At 37.1% G+C, this 17,981-nt stretch overlaps 1 protein-coding gene across 1 annotated transcript; it reads left to right on the top strand.

Moving 5' to 3' along the window:
• Positions 1-10,755: 10,755 nt before the first annotated feature.
• Positions 10,756-16,665, top strand: LOC137947715 (uncharacterized). Its single transcript, XM_068793488.1, has 7 exons — positions 10,756-11,548; positions 12,232-12,599; positions 13,657-14,495; positions 15,233-15,582; positions 15,709-15,779; positions 15,896-16,018; positions 16,309-16,665. Exons 1-7 carry the CDS (start codon positions 10,756-10,758, stop codon positions 16,663-16,665), a joined length of 2,901 nt encoding a protein of 966 aa, XP_068649589.1.
• Positions 16,666-17,981: the final 1,316 nt, after the last annotated feature.

Genomic DNA, 17,981 nt, shown 5'->3' with positions numbered 1-17,981 from the left:
GGGAAAGTGAGGTAGAGGTTTTTCCTCTCCTAGTGAAAGTCTTCTACACCAATTTGGAGGTAGAAGAACCCTCCTCATGTGACCTTCGACTCACGAGCTAAGTTAAAAACACACATACACACATATATCAATCAATTCTTTTGAACTCAATGCTTGCTTGGGATGATGTCCATGGAATTAACAAGGTTTATAAAAGAGAGATGGCCCATGAACCTTCATCTGAACTACCCTCAAAATATCCAAGACACCATCCAAGTATCGCTTGGGCAAACGTGTGGAAGCTCCTATGAATTTAAAATAAATGATTCAACCATGGAGCATCGGGTCTTCATGGTGATTGTGACACAAGCGCGTTTGGGGATGCCCATTCGAAGTGAGAATTTATAATCCACAAGAGAAGAAGCTGGACCCAAGAACTATTGGTGGGTATTTCATTGGATATGCTAAAAGATCCAAAGGTTACAAATTTTATTGTCCATCTCACAGCACTAGGATTGTGGAATCAAGAAATGCAAAGTTTCTTGAAAATGACTGGATTAGTGGGAGCAATCCAATTCGGAACATAGTTTCTGAGAAGGATCATTTAGAATCTCAACCTTCTACCTCAGGTGATAGATTAGTTATCGTTTAGAGTACCCCTCCAGTGCAAACTGGTGTTGAACAACCAATCATTGAAATTCCACAAAATGTTGATGACATTCCAGTAGATCAGGTAGTTCAAGAGTTGCCAAACACTTTTGAACAACTAGTTGACCCACATACTTCACAGGAATATGATGGTATAATATTAAGAAGATCTACAAGACTAAAGAGATCAGCAATTCCTGATTATTATGTTGTGTATCTACAAGAATCTAACTATAACATTGGAGCCAAAAATGATCCCAAGTTCTTTTCGCAAGCCATGATTGCAAAGAATCATAATTATGGTACAATGCCATGAAGGAAGAGATGGATTCTATGAAGAGTAACGAAGTCTGGGATCTTGTTGAGTTGCCTAGTGGATTTAAAGTCATTGGATGTAAATGGGTCTTACAAAGAAAGACTCATTAGGCAACATTGAGAGATACAAGGCAAGACTCGTTGCTAAGGGATTCACACAGAAAGAAGGAATCAATTACACATAAAAAAATTCTCTTGTATCTAAGAAAGATTCCTTGTGCATTATTTTGGCATTAGTAGCCCATTTTGACTTTGAGTTGCAACAAATGGATGTGAAAACAATATTTCTCAATGGAGATCTAGAGGAGGAAGTTTACATGAAACAACTTGAAGGATTCCCCTCTAGTGATAGTGAGCAATTGGTTTGCAAGCTAAAAAAAGTTAATATATGGATTAAAACAAGCATCCAACCAATGGTATTTGAAATTCCATAATGTAATTTCTTCATTTGGTTTTGTAGAAAACATTATGGATCAATGTATATACCAGAAGGTCAGTGGGAGTAAATTCTATTTTTTTGTCTTATATGTGGATGACATTTTGCTAGCAACAAATGATAAGGGTTTTATGCATGAGGTGAAACAATTTCTCTCTAAAAATTTCGATATGAAGGATATGGGTGAGGCATCTTATGTCATTGGCATTAAGATTCATAGAGACAGATTTTGAGGTATCTTAGGTCTGTCTCTGGAAACCTGTATTAATAAAGTTTTAGAAATATTTCAAATGAAGAATTGTTCACCAAGTGTAGCTCCCATTGTGAAGGGTCATAGGTTCAATTTGAAGCAATGCCCGAAGAACGACCTTGAAAGGGAACAAATGAAGGACATTCCATATGCTTCTGTTGTCGGAAGCCTGATGTGTGTTCAAGTCTACACAAGACCTGATATTGCATTTGTTGTTGGAATGTTGGGACAATATCAGAGTAATATGGGTTCGACCATTGGAGAGTTGCAAAGAATGTAATGAGGTACCTCAAGTAGGGTTGGCATCAAGCCGACCTGAGCCAAACCTACCTATGTTCGAGCCGAGCTTGATTTAAATATTTTGAACTCGAGCTCGACCAGAACCCAGCCTCGAGCCTAAAATTTTTATCGAGCTCGAGATCAATAATTTTAACCGAGTTTGAGCCGAGCTCGAGCTTCAACATACATTTAAAACTTTTCAAAAAAATACATATTAAATAAATTGTATATAAAATTATGCATACATTTTACATAAAATTGGGTATGACCTCTACATAAAATTAGGCATAACCTATGTATATAATACCTGTATAAAATTGGGCATGATCTCTACTTAAAATTAGGTGTAATCTATGTATATAATACCTATATAAAATTGGGCATGACCACTACTTAAAATTGGGCATAATCTATATACATAATACCTGCATAAAATTGTCTATACACTCCATAAACACTCCATAAAATTATCTATACACTCCATAAAAACTCCATGAAATTGTCTGTACACTCCATACACTCCATACACTGCATAATATTATGAATAAACTCCATACAATAATCAAACACAACAAAATTAAATGAAATATCAATATCAATTTACAATCACCCAAATAAAAACTATAAATCCATTATAAATTTATAAACTATAGTTGTTTCTCTTCATGCTAGAAAATAATATACGTCCCTGCTTGAGCAAAATCTCCACCTATGATAAAAACAAAAAAATTAAATTAATTATTATCAGATAAAACAATACTCTTCAACTACTAGTTACAATATATTAAAATTACCATGATGATAAAAATATGAAAAATCATCTAGCTGGTAGCATTATCTCTACACTCTTCTTCTCAGGCTGTAATCATAAAACAAAATTTTAATAAATGTACTAAAAAATATCATAATAAATAATTAATCAAAAAAATTCACCTTTTGATTTTTCTTGACACCGTGAAGAGCCCAAACCCAATCACTGCCAAAAATTAAAGTTTGAACTATATTTGGTGCCAAGGAAGAACGATATGAGTCTATTACTCTACCACTAGTACTATATGTAGACTCTGAAGCTACTATGGATATGGGAATTATAAGGATGTTTGCTACCATCTTAGATAATACCCAAAATTTCTTATGATTCACTTTCCACCATTCTAAAACATCAAAATCATATTGTGAAGTTTCCTCACAAATATATACACCTTCTTCAAGATAATTTTTCAATTCTGACCTTGGTGAATTAACTACTTCCACTTGTTTCACATAATTCATTAACTTTGACCAACCTGAACTTGATGAAGAATATGACATACGACTTGTGGAAACACCCATAGAGCTAGTATTTGAAGCAATCTCTTCATTTCTAATATCCACATTATATAAGGATACATATTCATCATAGATCTCATATAAGGTGAGTCGAACTAAGTTTATATTCATCGTAGTTTCCTCCTCAGAATATATCTCTGGAAAACACATTTTGATTAACTTTAATTTAACCTTTGGATCCAAAACTGAATCAAGAACCATCAATAAATTGTATCCACCCCAGTAGTTCTCAAATTTCTCTTTCATTCTACTAACCATTTGTCCTAATGAAAATATTTTCATTTGTAGAATGAAAATTTAAAAGTTCTTTTACCCTATATACCTCTCTAAGGTACAAATTAGAAGTAGGATAGTCACTCCCAAAAATTATATTAGTAACTACATTAAAAACTTCTAGAATCTCACACACCATTTCAACCTTTTTCCATTCATCAAGACTTGGTAAACAATCATAAGTTGGTTCTCTAACTTTAAATCTAAAGAATGCATCTTTGAATTTTAATGCAGAAGACAACATGTCATAAGTGGAGTTCCAACATGTTGGACAATCAATAACCAACCTCTTTTCACCTAGTTCTAGTTATTGTACAATTTCAGAAAAAGTGTGAAGTCCAGCCTCAGACAGATTTATGAATTTGACACTCTCACGCACATTCTCAATGATATCCTTAATCTGAACAAGACCATCTTGGACTAATAAGTTCAGAATATAAGCACAATAACGTACATGAAATAACATCCCACCACAAACCAATTTTTTCCTTGAAAAATATTCTTTCAAAACTCTCATACAAACATCATTATATGCAGCATTATCAACTGAGATACTGAATACTTTATTTTCGATTTCCCAATCTTTCAAACACTTGTAAATAGCATTTGTTATATCAACGTCACGACGAGGAGGAGTAACACGCACAAAACTCAAGACTCATTTTTGTAGCTTCCAATTACTATCAATAAAATGCCTAGTAATAACCATGTATTCAATCTTTTGATTTTGGGACTTCCAAAGATCCATGGTAAGACTAATCTTGTTAATCTATTTTAATAAAATTTTCAATTTCTTTTTCTCTGCCTCGTACACCTCCATACACTCCTTCGTAATGGTCTTACGGGATATTTTCTCATAATTCACATTTGCCATCTTCATTACAAAATTAAATCCCTCCTCTTCTACTATCATGAATGGATGCTCATGCATAAGAATTCAATGAGCAATGAGTACTCTCATTTTAGCTTGATCATATTTGCCTCCAAAATTCATAAAAGGAAGTCCAGATGGACTCTAGTCAATATTTGACCCCACTCCCACTGGATGAAAGTTTATGGTTTTTTGTTTTCTCATTACCACTTTTCTACTAGGATAGCGTTTCAAATGTCGACTCATATGCATGGTCACTCTACTACTAATAACACTCAAATTGATTTTACAATGAACACACTGAGCCTTTTTTGTACCATTAAGTGATACTTTTTTGAATTCCAATCACACATGAGACATTTTTTATCTTTTTGAAGTATGGGTAGAGTCACCTTCATCCTCATTTGGGGTACTTTCATCTGGGCCCACTTCTATTACATTAATAGTTCTAGAGGGTAGTGACTCTGGTGGAGTTGAGTCACTATCTATGGCAACACTAGAACTAGTGTTAATTATTGATGTCAATTGAGGAGGAGGTGTTGACATTCTTACTTCTACAAAAAAAAAATTACAAATTAAAAACATAAAGAAAAGAAAGAAATCCAAACAACAAAGATCCTACACATAATTTAAGATACTTATCAACAATAAGCAGAACAAAGCCTACGAAGATTAACAATTCTAGGGGAAACATTTTAATGACATTGATAGGAAAAGACAAAGCAAGATTATCAAAACTGTTGAAGTAGGAACTTGTATGTACCTCCTTAGGGAAGTTTCTACATTAACTACAACTTCAAAACACAATATCCTAAAATAAAATTACCTAAATACCTCTGACTTTTAACATTCTTATATCTCTAAAAAAAATCATATGAGGTAGTCATTATTCTATTATTTCTAGATGATTTATTTTTCAATGACTCTCTCTCTCTCTCTCTCTCTCTCTCTCTCACGCACACACTTCTCCTTTCCCTCACATCACCAAGGACATCAATGCACCCCAAAGAGAAGGTAAGGTTTTGCATCTTAGTGAAACCTAGCTGAAACAGGATAAACCAAAAAGCAAATAAGAAACCCTAATTTTACTGATGTAACCTTTCCATCTTTTGAAAACAGTTGCGAGTAATAAGTTGCAAGGAACCTTTCTCAGAAAGGATGACCCAAAGATTATGGCCTTAATGCAACAAGAAGAACTCCTCAGCTCACTTGCACTAAGAGTCAACACGGACAACTCCAACCAGAGTTTGGAGATTGCTTGGAAGGTGATAATAGCCCTAACCATACTTATTTTCTTGCAAAGTAAAAGTGACGTTTACCCATTCCATGAGACAGAATCAGTAACCTGAACCCTAAAACTTAAGTAATCATGTGAAATACAAAACAGGAACTCCAAGATTTCTTGATTCAAACTGAAGAAAGTGAACTGTGGAAAAACAAGATAGCAGAAATGGACATTCTACATGATGACTTCAAGGACTTGATAGAAGACTTTAAAAGTGGAGGCCCAGCATCTTATCTTTCATGGAGGTAACTAGATGTCATAAAAATTTTAAGCACTTTTCTAGCACTGAACTGTTGTCCTAAAGATTGGATTCTACATTTGTAGACAACTTGATTTACAAGAGGAATCTCAGGGAAGTTCAGAACACAACACCTATTCAACTAATCAATCGCATGCTGGAGATGATCAAATAGAAACAAATCAACCTGATGAATGTTCTTTAGATTACAATATGGACAAAGCAAATGGGCTTGACTAATAAAGCGAAGCGAGAGCTAGAACTTTTGTAGGGTCACTTTCATCGGTGAGGAATAACTTCGGATGAAGAAATCGAAAAGGATGAAGATAAAAGATGAAGAAATCGCAGATGAAGAAATCACTGACGAAGAAATTGAAGATGACTGAGTCTGAGACAGAGAGTGAGGAATTGAAGAGGGAGAGGTAGAACAAGGGTTATGAAGACCAAAATCTCCCATTTCCGATGAATCGCCACCTGACGAACAACAATTTTGATCTCTAATTCACGATTTCCGTGAGAAAATTGTGTTGCCATGCCAGAGGAGACGGAATGGAAGAGTTGCTCCTGCAGTCCCATGACGCGACTCTCTTTTGTCTTCTCCAAACTCCCCAATCCCAACTGCCCCAAATCCCCCGAATCCTGGGCCGCTTGTTAAATTAACGAGTCAGCTCGTGAGCTTTCAAACCGAACCTAGGTTCGGTCGAGCTTGGCTCGTTAATTTAAATGAGTCGATCCTGGATCTCGAACTTGGTTTGAGATCTAGGTATATCGAATCGAACCGAGCCAGAACCAAACCGAGCTTGAGTCACTCGCAAACCGGCTCGATTCAATGTCACCCCTCCTTCAAGGAACCAAAGACTATATGCGGATGTATAAACAGACGGACAATCTAGAAGTAATTGGTTACCTAGATTTTGACTTTGCTGGTTGTATTGATTCCCACAAATCAACATCAGGATATATTTTTTTGATGGCCAGTGGAGCTATATCATGGAGGAGTGCCAAATAGACTTTGACTGCCACATCGACTATGGAAGTCGAGTTAGTTTCCTGTTTTGAGGCCACTTCACATGGTGTATGGCTTAAGAGTTTCATTTCTGGGCTTAGAATTATGGATTTTATCTCTTGGACATTGAGAATATATAGCGACAATTTAGCTACTGTATTTATGGCCAAGAACAACAATAGTGGAAGTTGAAGTAAACACATAGACATAGAGTATTTGGCCATAAGAGAACGTATTAAAGAAAAGAAAAGTGGTCATTGAGCACATAAGCACTGAATTAATGATAGTTGATCTTTTACTAAGGGCATGCCACCGTTTAAATTCAAGGATCATGTCGTGAAAATGGGACTTGGTTCCATTATGTAATTTTTCATTGTATAAACAATGTTATTTTAGTGAAATTTTTAATTATTGTGATATTTTTTCTCATATTTATGTGCTCCTTAATTTTGAGAAAAGTCATTTGTGTTGAACCAAGATTAAACATAGGGTTTAATCATAAAGTATAAGAAATAAAAACATTATAATACATGGAAGGTAATACTCGTCATCAGAGGATGTAGCGCCATGATTCATGTATTTATGACTTAAATTTAGATTATCAATGAGATTTAGATTACACTAGAAGTGTGGACCAAGTGGGAGGAATGTTAATTGCTGCTTCGTTTCAGTTCGGAAGTTGTGGTTGGTCCGACATCCTTTCAGTTTTGGAAGCAATGGTTCAACTTCTCTCATAGAGAACGTGGAGCAACTTTCATTTCGGAAGTGATGACCCACGTTCCACTCATCGAATTGGCTCCCAAGCAAATCTCTCTACCTCGTCTTGCTATCATCTTGCTCCCTTTGGCCTCTTCTTGTAATCTTTGTTGCTGCATTGCTGTCCAATTTCCATCCCTAGTGTTGCTACGTTGCTGATCATAATCTCTCAGCTATTGGTAATTCTTGGGAGAGTGATTGATTTATTTCTGGAAGATTAGCCTAACACATCTTGGAAAGCAGCCATGCTGCCTCTTCCAGAACATCACTTACTTTTGTCATTTGCTCTCTATCAGGTGGTTTATTTATGGAATTGTTGAGCTGGTTCAACTTTCCATGACATCCCGAGTTGGTAGCTCATCTTGCTATTTGACTTATCTATATTGATATCTGATATATGATTAATGGCTACCTAATTAATGGTATTTAATTATGAGAGAAGCTTGAAACTGAACCTGATTTAGCCTAACTCGGATTGACTCTGTACTAGTGAGTTCTGACTAGGACCGGGCCAACTCGGACTCACGAATCAGCCTGACTCAACCATCTCAACCCAGTCTCTTAACTCAGTCACTCAGCATCTTGACCCAGTACTCGACACGAGGTAACTCAACCTTTTAACTCGGGCTCACTCACCCTTAGGAATTTGAGTTACTTAGGAAAATAAAACGCATGGTGACCCGACTTCTTCACTTTATCTTCCTATCGATTTTCCATTACCCTTTTATTATATGGCAGACTTTATCCACCGTCCTTTATTTGACTCTCACTTACCCCTTTGGCCAACCCTTTGGAGCATTGTTTTGGTTTGTCCCTTTTATATATGTATATATATATATAAATGTGTGTGTGTGTGTGTGTGTGTGTGTGTTTTTAGGTCTATTGCAATTTTTTTATTGGTACCCTTGGGTTTTCTTATCATCGTCTTGTAAATGACAGACATTACACACTTTAGTGATTATTATCACTATACTTGTTCAAAATCATTTTAGGTTGGTTTTGACGTATCACCCATTTCTACCCTTTGAGAGTTTGTGCTCAGTTTTATACTTATCCTTGGGATTCCATGATGGAAGAGATTATTAATATATCTATGTTATTTTTTTTAAGTTGGGATCATTGTCATTATCTCCTAGCTTGAGGGGAAGTGTTGGAAGATTTGAATATGTTGAAGTGTCATTGATGAAAATAGTATATGTTTTTTGTCTTTCTTCACTCTTACTAGGATGAAGGGTATAATTGTAATATTGGTATTTTTATCATTTATAAATAGAACTTAATGAATTCCACTTCAAGTGATTCACTTCAATTCATTCACTCAGGCAAAAAATGGGAAATTTAGATTTGGACCTGTTTTCTGAATCAATCACTTGAGCACGGGACGCGCATTGCTTCCTCCCCCCACCCCCCCTCCAAATTAAAAAACACAACCATAAAAGAAAACTGAACTCATTTAAGTAGAAAAGAGAGAAAGAGAGACTACTCTTAATAAGGTGATGTAGAACCAAAAAATAGAAACTTCTAAATAAGGATACTTGCACTAGGATTTAAAAAAAATAGAAAGTTAAACCAAGATTAGCAACTCAGGAAAGAGAAGGAAAAAATTAGCTTAAAGTTATGATTTTGTATGCAACAGACTACTAACATAACGTTTTATCCATCCTATGTTGATATCTCTCTCTGAAAGCATTCAATTCAAATGTGACAAAAAACTATCTTGAAAATAAGGTTTTTGTTGTTGCTTGAATCCTTCCTATTGCATGGCCGTTGTTGCTTCTTTCTTCTTCTTCTTCTTCTTCTTCTTCTTCTTCAAAGTATTTTTATAATGGATCGCATAAGATTCATCTTAGACTCCATGAAGCTTGTGAGACTTCTCTTTATATGAGACTCATCTTAAACTCCTTGATATGGCTTCTTCAACACAACCTTTGTTTAGACGACATGTATCCTTCTCTAATGAGATTGGTTATATAAAATCATAAGGCCCACCAACCCTAAAAGATTCTGATATATATATTAGTTACTATTGATACTTCCCGTCAAATTTTAAGCATGTGATAAATGAGGCATTGCTAGTCATCCATAACTTGATTGGAATGAGATACCCATCATTTATCGCACAAAAGTGCAATAAAATTTAATCAAAATTAATTAGATATATATGTTTAAAATTTTGATTTCAGAGTAATTTTAAACTAGTCATGTTAAAGGAATTTTTCTAGCTTAATTGTAGGCTTTAAATAATAATTTATTGGTTTTACAATTTTGTCAATAACTGTTCAAACACTTTTAACGGTAAGAACAACTTGAGACCAAAATATCATTCATAGCCCAAAAGTTCAGCGGCCGTGAGAAACAAATCTGAACTCAAACCGCCGCATCCGGTTGCATTTCCTCCCTTCTCTAAATGAATCCAGTTTAGCCGTAATGCTAAACTAAAACGTCCGGCTTCGGCTCCTTTCGTGACTTCGTGTGTTTGAATGGGCGTACCAGCGCCTACTTTCACCTCTTCTGTTCTTCTCCGAGGGGACAACAGAACGGTTGAGAGCGGAGGAAGAGAGAGGTCACGCCGGGTGACTACAAGAATTCGCGCCAAATTTCTTATCAATTCATCTCTCGGTTGCTCTTTCCTCAGGCGAGTATCTACGAGAGGTATAAGCCTCGGTTGAATTCTCTCTAGACTGTGATCTATTTGTGTGCTGATTTGAGCTCAAAGCTTATATATCTAGGAGGATTCCTCAGGTTCTTTGATGGCGTATGGTGTTTTTAGATTTTCTGATTCGCCTTTGTGATACGTAATCCTATGTAGATTTTCAAATGTGTTTCGTGATTCAAGAGTATTGTCAGGATCTTTAGAGGTTTTATTAGATATTTTCCAACACTCCCCTACACGGGAAAACCCGTGGACAAATTCAAGAAAAACCCGGGACAAACTTCTGGAAAAACCCAGGACAAATTCACCAGAAATACCTGGGACAAAATTCGGTGGGAGCGGAACTCGAACTCGGGACCAACATGCTCTGATACCATGTTGAAACCATGTTAAAACCAATGGGCTAAAAGGCTCGAACCTTTTAGGAAAGCAACCCCATGGATCTTATACAAGGACTGGCAAACACAAATTCCAACAGCGATGGGTGGTGGACGGTTGACTGTATATGCGGAGTAACGTTTGATGACGGAGAAGAAATGGTGAATTGCGATGAGTGCGGCGTCTGGGTCCACACCAGGTGCTCGCGTTTTGTCAAGGGAGAGATCTCATTTGCCTGTCACAAGTGCAAGAGCAAGAAGTACCGGAGCAATGATAGCGAGGAGACTGAGGTTGCGCAATTGCTAGTTGAACTTCCCACCAAAACCATGCGAATAGAGCCTCAAAACCCTCCTGCTATTCCACTTCGGACACCCTTCAGGCATTGGACTGATATCCCCATGGAGGAGCGGGTACACGTTCAAGGTGTCCCGGGTGATCCTGCAATCTTTCAAGGCTTGTCTTCAGTGTTTACGTCAGAGCTTTGGAAGTGCACCGGTTATGTACCTAAAAAGTTTAATTTTCAGTATCGGGAGTTCCCCTTCCGCGAAGAGAATGAAAATCCGGTGGATAGAGGGGCAGGTGTACTCTTCTCTTTGTCCAAGGAGATCATTTCATACCCAGCTGCGATCTACGAAAGGAAGTTGCCACCAAAAGAGGGGAAGAAGCGGGAAGGAGGATACGTTAAGGTCTTTTCTAGTGATATGCAGAAATTTTTAAAGAAGGAGAGGAACAATCTTCGGCTAGGTGGGGCTGTTTCAGGAAAAAGGAAGAAGGAAGAAACAGGCAACCTGAAAAATCGAAGTTCAAGGAAGAAGGTCATGAGTGCTGATAAAGAGTCAGAGAAGAAGAGAGGTAAGTTGCCTGGATAAGCGCATGGTTACTATGATGTCTCATAATATATTTACCATAGTTGTTACATGATGTTTTGTGTTTCTATTCAAATGCAGCTCGTATTTTCTAGTAATGTCAGTGCTTATAAAAAACAGTTTGCTGTCATCATTATTACTGGTGTTCTTATCTGAACACTGTTGTTTCCTACATTTTTCTGGCAAAATGAAGTTAAAATAAGGAGTAAAACAATCTTTATTTTGTCATCAAGCTGATGATGATACAAGTGCCGACTTCTTGATTTTTGTTGCAAAATAACTGCCTTTTTTTTTTGTCTTCATACCTCCTTTGAGTCAACTTTTGCGGCTTAAAATATATGATATACTTTTGTTCAATGCTTTCCTATATTTCTTGCAAAAACTGAGGTTGATGTTAGGGATTTAACAATTTGCATATTAAATCATCTGGTAGAGGATGATAAAAAAATGGATCTATGTCAATTTTATGTTTTAGTTGCAAAAGATTTTTTTTTTAAATGTGGCTTTTATTGCTTGGCAAGCTGAGAAAGCACAAAGAGTATTACAAATGGGAGGGAGCACCCTTAAAACAACAAGGGATTGGCGGGAGGCCCCTGCTCTCATTTTTTGTATTTCTGTTTTAGTGGTCTTGAATAGAAAGTGGTTGAGTTCTTTTTCCTTTTCTGCCAGGTGCTACCCCTGCTGTTGATTATGGCAAACTAGAATTGGAACAGGACCAGGGCTTCAAGGATGAAAACGTGGATTCTCAAATTGCAAAAAGTGAAGAAAAGGAATGCATACTTCCTAATACCTTTGTGGACAGACAGGTGGAAGAGTCTGGTGATAATGACAAACGCAAAAATAATTTGTCTGACCATGTGTCTGCAGAAGTTGGATCACCTGAGTACTTTCCACATAACGTTGCACCCAAGAATAAAGAAAAGATTCAAAATGCTGGTCTGGAATATTCTGCAAGGCCGAAGGCTCCTGAAACTGATGCTTGTGTAAGTTATCAAGTAGAAATGAAGGATGGCTCCAACATTGTCAAGAAAGAAGAGGTATGCATTTACTTGTGGGATTTATTTGTTTATTAACATTTGGCTCCAACATCTGTACCCATGTTTCGTATGCGTCACATATCTGCAGTGATCCTTTAATCTTGTTGAATCTTCTACTTCGTTCAAACTTTTTGGGAATGATGTTGCTTTCCAAGAATGGTTGCCCTATTTCTTACTCCATGTTGGTTTACTTTTCATTTACTTTCTGCCTTGCAAGAAACTAAGTTTGAGGATAGTTTTCATTATACATGAGATCTTGTACCTTTCTACATTTGACAAACTCGAATTGGCAAATTTATTCATTGTGTTGCATTGTTGTAACTTTGCTACATAGGCACCCTTATACTGCCTTTTCTACTATCTTTTGTTTGAGGGGAAAAAGTTACCATGGTAGTGCCCCCATCAGAGGAGAAATTCATCTTACCATTACTGAATGGAACCATAATAAGAGAGATTTGGATGACAGTCTTGTTCTTACACAATTCTATCTCCCATCTCAGATCGCACACCATACTGTCTCTTACTCTCCTCCTGTCTCTTGTGTGTGGAGTTGTTGGTTGGTATCTTTGCGTACATGATTCCCCTTGTATCATGTGAGCAAAGTGTGCTGTTACTTAATTTTGTAACATCTCTTGCCAAATGTTGAACTAAGTTCTGGAAAGGGAGCTCCTGTGGGAAGCACATGGCATCCTCACAGTACTCCTAGTTGATTGGTTTGGACCTGAACTCTAGAGCTAGTAAGACAATCACCTGGTGCATTGGGGGCTCCCTGTAAAGTCACACTCTTTTTTCTTTTAATAAAAAAAGAGCCTACTGGTGTCTTGATTGCCTTGTTTCCTTCCAAATCTAGGACATCCTCTTGTCAAACTTCTTGTTCTTTTCTGCTTTCTGTCCCTCTCCCATCTCCTTGAGTAGTCTATGGTGCTCTTGGCTGGCTTGACTGCTCGGATTGGCTCATCACTTTCGCAGTGATTGGTAGGAACCTTTGGTTGTTCTAGGATAGGATTAGTGTTCCGTTTATTGCACTTTTAGTAACAATTTCTTCTTATTGTATTAGGATGTTAAATCAGCTGTTGATGCTTTGATTCATCTTGATCAGACCCATAATATGAGGGACTTAAAAGAAGGTTCTTCTAGTGTTGCAGTGGTATCAATGCCTGCTTGTGGAGATGTAGGAATCAATATCTTAGGCGTGAGAGACAACTGCTTTCTTTCACATGGAAGTGATGCAATATCGCCAGATTCTGAACAGACTGGTATCAAAGTGGAGAAGGAACAAGAGGAACTCCAGGGTACAGATGTTCCAGAAGCACTATCCTCTCCTGGTAAGGAAAAGTGTTCACCCAAATATTCTGAAAAACCATCTATAAGACACCTCTCTGAGAATGTAAGCAGTGGGGACAATAAATCTATGAAACCTGCAAAAGTAACAGATAAGAAGACCACAGCAGTGCTTGTGTCTTCTAGACATGTAGAGCCAAATCAGTGTGAACAAGTATCAGATGACTCAACAAGACAATTAGCTGTTCCCGAAGGTTCTCTCGAGTCTTGGCATGGTTTGAAACAAATTGATGATTCCTCAAAACTGGGAGGCACAAACGCAGCCTGGAATCTGACTCCTGGAATTGGAAAATCATCTTCAGCTTCATTCAGCTCTATATTATCCAAAAGTAACCATAAGCCACATATTCCTCATAGTTCTCCAGCAGCTGTAAAGCTTCTCCAGTCGTCTAAACAGCAAGTAAAGGCTGATATAGTATCAGGTCATAGAAACAAGCATTCACATGTTGATGGGTCCAGGGATGAGAACACAAAAAGCTCACCCAGTTTTGGATTAAAACAGTCTCGTGGAAGCAGGATACCCCACTCTAAAGTTCTGTCTTCAAAGCTCGCATTGTCAGACACAAAAGAGCAGGGGCTTTGTCCATCATCTAGAACTCTTGCAAGCCAAGCTGTAGCTCCATTGGGCTCTATGGAGACTAGTTGTTTGTCACAGAACCACAGTGCTTCTCCTGTGGAAAACAAACCAACTGGTTCAAGTTCATCCCAGAAGAGTCAAAAGGTTTATCAGTCAAGTACTCACTCGACATTTAAAATGTTTCAAGACACCCAATCGGTTCATTCTACAGTTTTAGCTAGTGTACCAGCAACATTAAGTGATGAAGAGGTGAGCTCAAGATTTTGATTTTTTCAACGCTGCTATGTATGTAAGTTTGAGGATTATTCATGGAATTTTTTCTTGCCATACGCTTGCAGCTAGCATTATTGTTGCATCAAGAACTCAACAGCTCTCCAAGAGTTCCTCGAGTCCCACGCATGCGCCAAGCTGGGGGCATAGCTCAGTTGGCTTCGCCAACAACTGTCAGCTTGCTTGTGAGGCGTCCTTCTGGTTCTGGGGGGAAAGATAACATCATGGTGAGAACTGTTTACTTTAATGTTCAAATGTTGTGAAAGTCTTAGCTTCAAGACCACTATCAGTGCTAACTACTTGTATTTAGTAATTATGCTAATTTTCTGCCTAAAATCTCTGAAAGTGATTTAAGGAGAATCTTTGTTAAAAAGACTTGTAACAAATATTTTATTCATCTTTTGGTAATTTTTCTATGGGCTGAACTTTTTTTACAATTTTCGAGGAGAAAAAACAAGGAAGATCCATACAAAGAAGGTTCTCATAATTCTTGTGAACCCATTGATGAATCTAAAACGATGGACAGAACACTATCTTCCCCTGAACAAAAACGACAGGATCATGAAACAGATGGATCAGTGGACAAGAGGGAAACCAGCATTGGATCTCCTGATCCTGTATCTTCCGGCAAGAGATCCATGCCTGTGTCCTCCACTATCTCTAACAGTTGCCCTTCTTCCTTGTTTGAGACTAATCAAATGAACTTGTCAACCATTCGAGGCTCCCCAAGGGATGCTTCAGATGATGATTTAGCTGCTACTGCAATTGCAGGTCTTTCCTCTCGCACTTTGCCTGGTATATAACTCATTGGATCTTTTCCATTATGTTCAGGTAATGCTTATTCTATGTACTTAAATTTGTTGTTCTCTTTTTATTTGACGAATCTTTTTTTTTTTTTGGCTCCTTTTATGCTTTTGACAGGTTTGATTGATGACATAATGAGTACGGGCAAGAGAATGACCTATGAGGAACTCTGTAATGCCGTCCTTCCTGTATGTGTTTTTTTTTTCTTTCATTCAGTAGGTTACATTTGTGGAACATCTCTCTCTCTCTCTCTCTCTCTCTCTCCTTTTCTTTCTTCCTTTAAATGACTTTTATTGTTTTTCAGCACTGGCATAATTTGAGGAAGATTTATGGAGAACACTATGCGTATGCAAGTCACTCGCAGGCTGTTCTAGATTGCCTTAGGAATCGAAATGAATGGTCACATCTTATTGATCGTGGACCAAAGGTATGATGAAAGATTGTCAACTACCTTGTTTATATATATATATATATATACCTATTGAAGTCGTATAAAAAATTTATAAACCTACTGAAGAAAGCCCAGGATCCTTATTTCTCCGTGTTAATATCTGCCCGGGGTACTGCCAGAGAGCAGATATTTCTGAAGATGCTAAGATTCTGCTGTGGTTGTCAAGTTCGGGCATATCTGGTCTTTTGGTGCTTGAGGGTCATAACTACCTTTGATGTAACTTGGAACTGATTGTTCTTTAAACTGATTCATTGAAGTTGTTACAGACTAATTCAGGCAGGAAAAGACGTAAGCTTGATGCTGATCCGCTTCTAGATTCAGAAGAAGATGACAAGGAGGAATTATTTAAGGATATAAAAGAGAAAAGTGTCAAAACTCATCAAGAAGACATTCCCAAGGGAAAGCGTAAGGCAAGGAAACGCAGGCGACTGGCACTGCAAGGGAGAGGTGTTAAGGATATCAGGAAGAGACAAAAGTTAGAAGCAACCGCAGAAGATGAGCCAGAGGAATTTACCCATTCGAGTGAGGGCACTGAAAATTACCTCAGCGAGGATGAGAGCCAGGGAGGAGATAGAATGACAGGTTCTGTTGAAAGCAATGCATCTGCCTCTAACTGCCTCTAGTTCAGATGAGACTTGTCTGAAGCGTTGAGGTCCACTACTGTTTGGTTAAATGTCCGATCTGGTGTAAAGGGCGTTCAGCACTAGTTTCAGGCATGGTTTCAGAAGCCTGTCGTCTTATGGGACATGACACTACTCATGACTAGCTTTTTGGGTGCATTTTATTAGCTAACTTGCAGGACATGTCTTTGAAGTCTCGGCTAGCCATCTTGGAGGGGGTTGGGGTTGGGGTTGGGAATGTAATGTATTGCACGGGGGGACTTGTACAAGTAGCATTACTTTGGGATGGCAAGCGTAATACTAGTGTAAATGAATTTTATTTTATTTTTTCAAAATTTTTGGTTGTCGGAAGATATAATGTAATTAGCTTATGTTTCTTATATTTCTTCGAGAAAAAACAAGAAATATAAATTAATTATATCAATGTCACCCTAATTATTTCATATCTTCCAAGATTTGTATTTTTGTTAGTGAATGGATTTATTCAAGGGTAAATCATAAGTTACAAGCAGATCAATCAATTTGATTTATAAAAACTGATATGGAGGTGGTTGGGTTTGGTTGTCAATTAAATTCGTATGATGTTAGTATGGCATCAATTTTTGAAATAATAATAATAATAATAATAATAATAAAGGGTTCCTTGTGGAACTTTTGTAAGGTAGAGTAGAGAAGAAGGTGAGATTTAATATGTGGAACTTTAATATGTCTTCAAGTGGTATATTATGTAATTAAGAGAGTGAATAATATAAGTTGTAATTAGTTATAAGTTGAGGGTTATTATTTGATTTATTTATGTATTAGGGCATTCAAGCCCTGCCTATATAAGTGACATAATAAGAGGGAGAAGGCTCATTTCAATCTCTTCTATAAACCCTAATTTTTTACTCCAACTCATGCCTCTCACACAAGCTCTCTTCTCTTCATTTTCTCCTCTTCTTCCTTCTTTCTTATTCTCTCTTCTTCTTCTTCTTCTCAAACTTAGTTCTTATGGATTAAACCCTAGAATAACATGGGTTTGAGGAGTTGTTTTAGAAAGTAATCCATAGTTCAATTGTGTTTAGGACTACGTTCATATCGGTTATTATTTCATTTTTCCTTGGATAATTAACAATGATTGTTGGCTAATTAGAGTTTTAGTTTAAATTCTAAAAGGAGAAGCAAAAAAAAAAAAAAAAACAGAGAAGCCGTGCTCTTATGCCTATAGGTTGGGTTTATTCTTTTGCTTGATTGTTGAATACAATGTGTTGTTAGTGTTGTTTTTTGAATTCCATTGTATCAAGAATTTGTTATATTGATTCAATCTTGTTCTCTTCCTT

Source organism: Aristolochia californica, unplaced genomic scaffold, assembly GCF_029961685.1.
Source record: "Aristolochia californica isolate CCGP_79_NKW_82.1479 unplaced genomic scaffold, dmAriCali1.0.hap1 SCAF_13, whole genome shotgun sequence".
NCBI classification, from domain to species: Eukaryota; Viridiplantae; Streptophyta; class Magnoliopsida; order Piperales; family Aristolochiaceae; genus Aristolochia; species Aristolochia californica.
The sequence above is the reverse complement of the archived record's forward strand: the minus strand, read 5'-3'. Positions and strand labels throughout refer to the sequence as shown.

Coding starts and splice junctions, on each gene's coding strand:
- LOC137947715 (XM_068793488.1), top strand. CDS start 10,756: ATGGATCTTATACAAGGACTGGCAAACACAAATTCCAACAGCGATGGG. Junction 11,549..12,231: donor AGAGTCAGAGAAGAAGAGAG/GTAAGTTGCCTG, acceptor CTTTTCTGCCAG/GTGCTACCCCTGCTGTTGAT. Junction 15,583..15,708: donor TTCCTCTCGCACTTTGCCTG/GTATATAACTCA, acceptor TGCTTTTGACAG/GTTTGATTGATGACATAATG.